Source organism: Fragaria vesca, linkage group LG3 (assembly GCF_000184155.1).
Source record: "Fragaria vesca subsp. vesca linkage group LG3, FraVesHawaii_1.0, whole genome shotgun sequence".
NCBI classification, from domain to species: Eukaryota; Viridiplantae; Streptophyta; class Magnoliopsida; order Rosales; family Rosaceae; genus Fragaria; species Fragaria vesca.
In genome coordinates, this window is record NC_020493.1 from 23,205,023 (window position 1) to 23,214,744 (window position 9,722).

General features: G+C 43.1%; 1 protein-coding gene across 1 annotated transcript; it reads left to right on the top strand.

The window, feature by feature from the left end:
* The first annotated feature begins 735 nt into the window (after positions 1 to 735).
* Positions 736 to 3,934, top strand: LOC101311171. The gene is made up of 7 exons (XM_004294893.1): positions 736 to 1,050; positions 1,130 to 1,206; positions 1,294 to 1,428; positions 2,106 to 2,160; positions 2,267 to 2,354; positions 3,290 to 3,388; positions 3,511 to 3,934. Exons 1-7 carry the CDS (start codon positions 764 to 766, stop codon positions 3,643 to 3,645), a joined length of 876 nt encoding a protein of 291 aa, XP_004294941.1. The 5' UTR covers positions 736 to 763; the 3' UTR covers positions 3,646 to 3,934.
* Positions 3,935 to 9,722: the final 5,788 nt, after the last annotated feature.

A 9,722-nucleotide genomic window follows, 5' to 3' on the forward strand; every position in this document is an offset into this window, starting at 1 on the left:
TTCAACCAACCAACGCCCAAGTTAACGGAGTTACTTTTCTTTTTTCTTTTTTCCTCCCTTTTTCCTTTTCCTTCAACGTTTAATGGCAATATATTTACCTTGATAATTGTTACCGACTAATCTCTTATTTTGTTCGTCACGTTTTACAAGTTTTATGACTATTGTCACTATTGTCACTATTGTCGTAATCTCGATCAATTTGGTTGGCTCATTGTTTCCTTTGAATATTTTTAGCAAACTCTTTATAGCGACTCCTTAAGAGATTTTAAATTTTAATTTTAAATATTTCGTTTCTAATAGAAAAAATGAGATTAGGCTTATTTGTGCAGTCGAGTTGGCATATTGTGTAACATATTGTACATTGTTTGATGGCAATTGCCAATGACTACTGAGACTTACAACATATGGTTACAAAATGGACAATAACTCGGTAATTGATATGCAGACATCGAAATTAATAGTGTGTTATTTATAAGATTTTTATATGCGAAATATCTCCATCCTGATTACACTACCTGTCTATTGAGAATGATCTATTATTTGAGTTCTTGTTTTCTTTTGAATAATCAAAATTTAAAAAGAGAGGAAATGAATTACATTTACGTTGACTATTGCTACTTAACAGCAGGATTTGGTAAATTTGGGTGCAGTTGTTTTGAAATGTTTACCTGTGCAAGTTGGGATATCCCTAAAACCCCTACAAAATCGCTGACGAGATATTTTGACAGTGGCAGGCCTCGCACATTATCTAAATCTCCCAACAATGGAGGGAAGCTCGCTCCTCAGTCTCAGCTGCTCTTCTCCCTCTTACTCCTCTCTAAGCTTCACTCTCTCCCACTCCTCCTCTTCTTCTTGTTTGCTCTTCGGAAAGTCCCATCTCGTGAGTTTAATCCCAAGACCCTTCACTGTCCGAACCTCTCTCCGCACTTCCACCTTCACCGTCGATGAAGCTCTCGAAAAGCCCATCAACTCCGAGTCCAGAGACATGTTGCCCAAGATTGACAAGAGCGGCAGATTTTGCAGCCCCAGAGCCGCCAGGGAGCTCGCTCTGTAACTCCCAATCTCATATGACCATGTTTCGTTCTTTCTGTTTCTTTTCTTGGAGACCCTAAACCCGTCATTATTGCAGGTCCATTGTTTATGCTTCCTGTTTAGAAGGTTCTGACCCAGTACGCTTATTTGAAAAGCGAATGAATATCCGTCGAGGTATGAATATCCCTCTTTCTGCTTTTCAGTTTTTATTCATGAACATCATTCGGGTATCCTCATTACTATTTGTGTAATGTAATTCAGAACCCGGGTATGAATTTGACAAGGCTTCATTGTTGGAATATAATCCCATGAGCTTCGGAGGACCTCCTGTCACAGTTCAAACTGTTGAAGAAGCAGATGAGCTCCTGCTAACTGACGAAAAGGAATCAGCAATCGGTGACGACTCTAACTTGACATGCATTGCTTATTTTGAACTTCATCAGTTTATCCTCTAGTCTTACTTCATGTTTGTGCTGTAGTGGACAGTTATGTTTTTTCTTTTTAAATGGAGAAGTGAAGAATTAGGTTGATGGTTCAGATTTTCATGCTTTATTCTCAATGCATCTATCAAAGGTTTTGCATGTGACATGTTAATCAGTTCACTCACTTTATGAAGTAGATTTATCACCCGTTTATTGAAATGGAAGTTGTTACTCTATTTTCTTTCAAAGTGGAAGTCTAGAACAGTAGCTCTTGTATACATGCATCAGTACTTAGGATGGTCCTTAATGGAGGTTAGGTAGGTCACGAGTTGATATTCCCTTTTTCATACGGTATCTCAACAGCTACATGCATTGTTCAAGAACTTGTGGTTTACATAACTCATTGAGAAAATGGTTAGAGTGTGGCATCCATGTTGTTCTTGTGTCTCCAAGCTCTAACATTCTTCTAAAGGAACTTATGTGCTACTTTTAGGATCCTACTGAATATTTCCATTTTAGCTAAGACTTCTTTGTGAAGTTATTTTAGACTTTTTGTAGATAATATTATTTGAGTTCACTCTGTTTTCCATTTCCTCTGAAACTGCTGTTACTGTTCTTTCAAGAGGACTGATATCTTTGTATTCATCTCAGAAGCGGAAGTTCTCGCAGCTCCTCCAAAGTTGGTATACAGCAAACTGATTTTAAGGTAAACCTTTGTAATTGTTGATCTAAATTCACTGTGTAGCTGCAACCAGTAGCTTTGGCAAGGATTGCTATGGATAGCAACTACTTATATTTTCCTTTGGTTCCAGATTTGCACGGAAACTTTTGGTTGCGGTCATGGATAAATGGGACAGTCATGTGCTTGTCATTGACAGAGTCGCCCCTCCAAATTGGAAGGTGTGTACAAGAGGTCAAGTCACATTATCACACTTCCACATTTATCTTTTGTTCCAGTGTTTATCCCGCAGCAGCTTACTTGTCTATGCTTGCTGTGATGGTATATATCTCCATTGTTTGCCCAGGTTTTATATGCTTTATTCTTGCCAGATGTGGGGCCACATCAATAATTAATGTGTACACATACAATTAATTGGCTCAAAGTTTCTGCACTGGAAGGGTAATGCTAGCATATCTGAGTATTTGTTATATTGACCGTTCTGGTAAAGTTTTGGCTCATATGACTGCAACCTAGGCATATGCAGATATCGATTTTTTCTCTGTTTAGCCCTACTCTCTTTTGGAACTAGTAGTATCCTTATGCACCAAAATTGAAGACGAGACTATTGTTCTTTAAAATGAAAAGAAACTACAAAGTTAATTGTAATTGTTGTCTAGCCAAGTTAAAACGGTATCTATTTGTCTACTGTAATCCTGATTATTGATATTGATGATGGTGCTACTGGAGGTGGGTGTGTCTGCAACTTTTGCACTGGTTTTCTGAGTGGGTGTGGCCATAAATAGAAGTATTTGGTTTCAACTGGTCTGAAGTTTTTTCTCCAATCTTGCTGATCAGCCAAAGATGGCTAGTTGTAAGCCTCCATCTTTGGCTACCTGGCACAACAGTATGGATTAGATTAAAATGCATATAATGACTTTAGTAACATGACAACTGCTAGTCTTTGAAATGCGTGGGTGTCTTGATCATAGCTTATTGCTTTTGTCTGCGTATCCCAAATTTAGATATGGAGATATATCTTTTCTCCTTAAATAATATTAAACAACCTTTCTCCTTCCTTTTTCAACCCATAAACAGAAATGTTACTGAGTTCTTGATATTTTACTTCCCATTTGTTATGAACTTACACAGTTTGCTGCTATGTTATTAAAATCAGGATGAGCCAGGAAGCAGAATCTTGGAGCTTTGCATCCTTCACTTGGCAATGTCAGAAATAACAGTGTTAGGAACACGACACCAGATTGTCATTAATGAGGTATAATGCTTTTTATGTTTTACTTGTTGTGCTATACACCTATGCTTGTTATATTGTTAGTGAGAAGAAATGATTGTGACATATCTGCTGCAAGTTTAATAAATATGGCTCTATTTGTGAAGGCTGTAGATCTTGCTAAACGTTTCTGTGATGGGTCAGCCCCCCGCACAATCAATGGTTGTCTCAGAACATTTGTCAATGGCCTTGAAGAAACTGGTTTAACTCCAGCTTTGGGGAAACAGAAAGTGGTCACTTGATGTGTTAACTGATTTTCGTTGATCCTTTTAACGAAGTTCAGATAGTTGATGGTAGGCTGAACTGAAGAATCGCAGTTTGGGATGTAGATGTCAGAAAACGTTGGGAGGACTTGAAGTGAATTGATGGCCTGGAGGCGGGTACCTAAATTGAACCATTGTTATAGTAGCTGAAACTGTAAGAATTATGATGTATATGATAAATGTAGTAGTATGGAGTTTGAGATAATATTAATCTTGTAAGTGCGCTGCTCATCAGGTAAAGGGTTAATCAAAGCTATGTTTTTGATCTTATCTTGGCTTGGGAAGTTGTTTGAGATTATGTACTTCATATTTGCTTGTCAAAAGTGTTGTTCGGTGTTCCATTGCCACTCTTCCTATTTCTTGTTACTTTGTTAGGATGTGCATTTGGCATTTGATTCTTGAAATAGGCAGACAAGGGAATCCTAATTCTATCCATGGCACAAAGAAGATATCCTTCATTAAATGATGCTCAAATGTTCATTTTGCCAAAATAAAAAAAAATCACTTATAAAGAGCCACAAAACTTCATGATTATGAGTGTAGGCAATACGTTTCAGTTTTCCTTTTTCATCATGGAGCAAAATGAAATATATTTAAACAATAATATAGTGTGGTAAAGTTGATTAAGCTACCTAATATGAAAACTTTATGTTAAGAGTTCGAGGCTCAACCTTAATCAGTTTGCGCCCAACAGTTTTGAGGGGTCTTTAGGTTGTTTGTTTACTGCGGGTGATTAGGCTTTGTCATGATGCTCTTATAAACCTTGGTCTGAATAAAGTAAAGTTAGAATTGAAGCATCTTCACTCTCTATGGTTGATTGGTCAAACCCTAGACCTCAAAATCATACAGTGGAGAGCCGGGCTTGGGCCAAATATTATTGGGCTTAGAGGGGCGCACCTCTAGGGTTTGGGTCAATAATTCCTCTATAAAAAGGAGCAGAAAATGCACTCTCAATTCCGGAGCGTACTATTCTCTTTTGTTTCGCGGCTGCAGCAGCCTTGGAGTCGTCTTCTTCTGCTCTATCGTTCTGTAGCCATACCTTTCTGTCTTTCCTCGTCTCTGCTTGTTTTTGTTGTTGTGATATGCCTAAGATTGCAATTCTTTGATCCTATCGATCGAGGAATCTATCCTTAGGCTATAGTAAAGCCCCTGCATACACTGATAATATGTATGCCCTCCTCCTTTAGCTCCGATTATCCTTCTCTCTTCTAGGATCTATTGGTGACAAGGACGATACACTATTTCTTCTTTCTATTCCTTTTCGATTGTGTTTTGAGTGAGAGGGTTTGATGTGGTATGATGATAAGAATCATTCGGATTCCAATTGATATATAGCATATATGATATCTCAACCAGCTACTTCTGACTCACATGCTTCCCTCACTTTTCTTTCTTTTCTTACATGTTTTTCAAAACCCTGTTTAGATTAGAGGCCGATGATGGATAACAATATTTGCTACTCTTGATGGGGAAATCCTCCATCTGATGATATTTTACCACCAAGATCTCTGAGGTCTCTCTTTTTTAGTTTTTGACTGACATTGTTTGCGGTTCTAGCCACGTCGACGGTAGCCACAGTGCCTTGACCGTCGATGCTACGATTGAACCAAGATTGAAATCTTTCGCTTTCTGATAGGAACCTGTGGATCCTATTTTCTATCTGGTCCACGGAGCCGATTTACTGCGATTACATCTGTTGTTAATAATTTCTACGTTGCTTGGTTTTAATATCTCGACGTTGCTGTTACCTGTTGATTGAAGCCTGTGAAGATTGTATTTTAGTTGGAATTACCGACTGATATTCATTGATGATAAATTACTGGCTTTCTGAGGCTTATAAATCTTTTTTTAATATTAAAAATGCAACAGGAGCCTGAACAGTTCACTCTTCAGAATAATGATTTCCGGTGTGGAATGTTTTGATACTAGGAAAATTGCCCGCGCTGCTGCGGTTCGGTCCTCTTTTCTTTTCAAGCTTCAAATGTAAACATTTTCCTTGCTTGAAATGAAAAATGTTGCAAAAAGCAAAATTAATGCTCATCAATTAGAGATGAATAAATACCTTTACAGGGAGGCTACGTATTCTTCTTTTGTTACGCCATTCATTAGATCAAATTCATTCTCATAATAATAGCTGATATTTCTGGTAGCAAAATGATATGATGTTGCTGCAAACTCTTTCTCATCATAAGTTCCGATATGTTCATTATGTCAAATATATTGTTAAAATTAACTCATTTCATATTGAACCAATGGGCTTTATATCAATAACTAATCGAATAATAGATTATCATATGTACTCAATTATCATAGTTAGAGACCTATCAATGAAAGCATGACATTTTGGTCATTTTCAACAACTGAGACCTTTATCAACAAAAGATCAAGGAAAAACACCTGTAAATCTAATCCACCATGACCATCATCATTTTGTTTTGAGAGAAACAAAGGAAGAAGATGAATTGCAAAGACAACTAATTTGGTAGATGAAGATCAGTAAAATTGCGAAGAAAATAGTTGTAATTACAAATTGTCTTACACCGAATTGCTTATGAACTGCTACTATGATGCATTCTCAATATCACTATCATCTGAGCTTACAATCACACAGTCATGTCTCTGTATGGAAAAAAAATTACAAAACAGAATTGCATGAAATAACAAAGCTTACATAGTCTTATAATTTAAGTACTCGCATTGAAAAACTCCTCCTCTATGGTTCATTGACATAACCTCCTTGTTGGCATCAGCAGCCTCAATCTCTTCCAAATGATTCTCAGTGCCAGGATCTACCTCCCTATATTTTACAAATACAGCTATTTTTGTCAGCCATAACTTAATCCATTTCAGCTAAGGAGACCAAGTATATATCAAAGTCAATCACACAATAAGAACAAAATCCTAGACCACCAAATCATACCAGTCGACGGCCCTTAAACAGGTCTAGGTGGTCCCTACACGAGTCTACGAGGGTCAAGGCGGTCCATTGGCGGGTTAAAGCGGACCATTGAAGGGTCAAGGCTCTCCATTGGTGGCTCTACACGTGTCTCGGCAGTCCTTAGTGGGTCTCAGCGGCCCCTAAGGGGATCCACGTGGTCCCTACGCAGGTCTAGGAAGGTCAAGGCTGTTCCTTGGCAGGTTAAAGCGGCCATTTGTTGGTTAAGGCGGGTCAAGGCGGGCCTTGGTAGCTCTAAGTTTGTCCCGACAACACTTTGCCCACCTTAGACGTGTATAGGCGGCCTTTCAAAGAGTCTTGGTGGTCCTTACACGGGTCTTGGAGGGTTAAGGCGGTCCCTTGGCAGGTCAAATCAGCCCCTCGGCGGCCCTCGGAGGGTCTAGGCGGCCATTTGGCGGCTCTAAGTTTGTCTTGGCATCCCCTTGGTGGCCCTAGACATGTCTCAGCAGCTCCTTAGCGGGTCTAGGCAACCCTTAATGGGGACTAGGTGGTCTCTACGCGGGTCTAGGAGGGTCAATGCTGCCTCTTAGCGAGTCTAGGCATCCCTTAAGCAGGTCTAGGTGGTCCTTACGCAGGTCTAAGAGGGTCAAGGCGGTTCATTGGCAGGTTAAAGCGGTCCATTGGCAGGTTAAAACGACCCTTTGGCGGGTCAAGGCTCTTTATTGGCGGCTCTAAGTTTGTCTCGGTAGCTCGTTGGCGACCTTAGACGTATCTCGGCAGCCTCTTGGGGAGTCTAGGCGATCTCTAAGCGGGTCTAGGTGATCCCTATGCAGGTCTAGGCAGTCCCTTGGAAGGTCAAAGTGCCCCCTTGGTGGTTGTAAGTTTGTCTCGACAGCCCCTTAACGAGTCTAGCTGGCCCCTAAGCGGGTCAAGGTGGTCCCTTCGTGGGTCTAGATGATTCTTACACGGCTCTAGCAAGGTCAAGACGGTCCCTTGCAAGGTCAAAGCTTACCCTAGGCAGCCCTCGGTGGGTCAAGGCTCCTCCTTGACATCTTTAAGTTTGCCTCGACAGCCCTTTGGCGGCCATAGACGTGTCTCGGTAGCCCCTTGGCGGCCTTAGACGTGTCTTAGCAACACCTTGGCGGGTCTAGGTGGCCCCAAAGCGGGTTTATGTGGCTCATAAGCAGGTCTAGATGTTCCCAACGCGGGTCAAGGAGGGTTTTGGTGGTCCCTTGGCATGTCAAAGCGGACCCTTGGCGGTTCAAGGCTCCCCCTTTGCAACTCTAAGTTTGTCTCGATAGCTTATTGGCAGCCTAGACGTGTCTCAGCAGCCCATTGGCGGGTCTAGGAGGGTTAAGGTAACTCTTTAGTGGGTCAAGGCGGACTTAGACAGGTGAAGGCAGCCCCTTAGCTGGTCAAGTCGGCCCTTTGGTGGGTCAAGGCGGTCGTTTAGCGACCCTAGGGAGGTTAAGGGAGCCCTAAGAGGGTTTAGGAGGGTCAAGGCAGTCCCTTAGCGGGTCAAGGCGGCCCGTAGGTGGCCTTAGATGGGTGAACGCAACTCCTTAGCGGCCTTAGGCGGGTTAAGGTGGCCCTAGGAGGGTCTAGGAGGGTCTAGGCAGCCCTTTAGCGGGTCTAGGCGGCCCCTAGGTGGCCTTAGACGAGTCAAGGCGACCCCTTCACGGTCCTAGCCGTGTCAAGACGGCCCCTTGGTGGCTTGAGATGGGTTAAGGTGGCTTCTTGGAGGCCCTAGGAGGGTCAAGAGGAGTCAGGGCATGCCAAGGCGGGTAAAAACGGCCCTAGCCGGGTCTTGGCGGCCCCTTGGCGGCTCTAGAAAGGTTAAGGCGGCTTATTGGCGGCCCTAGGAGGGTCAAGGCAGGTAAAGGCGGCACAAGGCGGGTCAAGGCGGCTCCTTGGTGCCCTAAATGGGTTAAGGCGGCCTCTTAGCGGCCCTAAAAGGGTCAAAATAACCCCTTAGCGAGTCAAGGCGGCCCCTAAGCGGCCTTAGGCTGGTGAACGCGGCCCCTTGGTGGCTCTAGATAGGTTTAGGTGGCTTCTTGGCGGCCCTAGGACGGTAAAGGCAAGCCAAGGCAGGTAAAGGCGGTGTAAGGCAAGTTAAGGCGGCTCTTTGGCGGCCCTAAACGGGTTAAAACGGCTTCTTGGCGGCCCTAGGATGGTAAAGGCGGGTAAAGGCGGCCCTAGCTAAGTCAAGACGGCCCCTTGGTAGCTCTAGATGGGTTAAGGCGGCTTCTTGGCGGCCCTAAGAGTGTCAAGGCAGGCCAAAGCAGGTAAAAGAGGCCTAAGGCGAGTCAAGACAGCCTTTATAGGGTTAAGATGGCCTCTTGGCGGCCCTATAATAGTCAAGGCAACCCCTTACTGAGTTAAGGCGGTCCCTACGTGGCCTTAGAAGGGTGAACGCGACCCCTTGGCGGCCCTAGCCGGGTCAAGGCGGCCCTTTGGTGGCTTTAGATGAGTTAAAGCGGCTTTTTAGCGGCCATAGGAGGGTCAAAGTGAGCCAAGGTAGCTCAAGGCGGGTCAAGGCAACCCCATGACGGCCGAAGATGGGTCAAGGTGGGCCAAGACGGGTCAAGGCAAGCATTGGTGGGCCCTTGGGGGGTGAAAGCGGCCCTTTGGTGGCCCTAGATGGGTCAAGGCGGCCCCTTGGCGACCCTAGCACTACCAGGACAAGCACTTTAGCCGACGAAAATTTTTCGTCGGCCTGTCAGCTTAATTCGTCGGCTAAGATCTTAGCCGACGACCTTTCGTCGGCTAAGATTTCGTTGGGAAAAGCTCGTCTGTGGTGACTTTAGCCGACGATACTCGTATAAGTCGTCGGCTATAGTCTGGACTTTACCCGACGACATTATTTCGTCGGCTATAGTCCAGACTTTAGCCGACGACATTGTTTCGTCGGCTATAGTCTAGACTTTAGCCGACGACATTATTTCGTCGGCTAAAGTCCGGACTATAGCCGACGACTTTTTTGTCGTCGGTTATATGCCAAACTTTAGCCGACGAATATTTTAAAATATTCGTCGGCTAAAGTTTGTAATAAAAAAATAAAAAAGATCTACGGCCGACGAAATATAGTATATTTCGTTGGCTTTATAGGTATTTAGCCGACGAATTAGAGCATATTTCGTCGGCTAAAAGTTATTTTAAA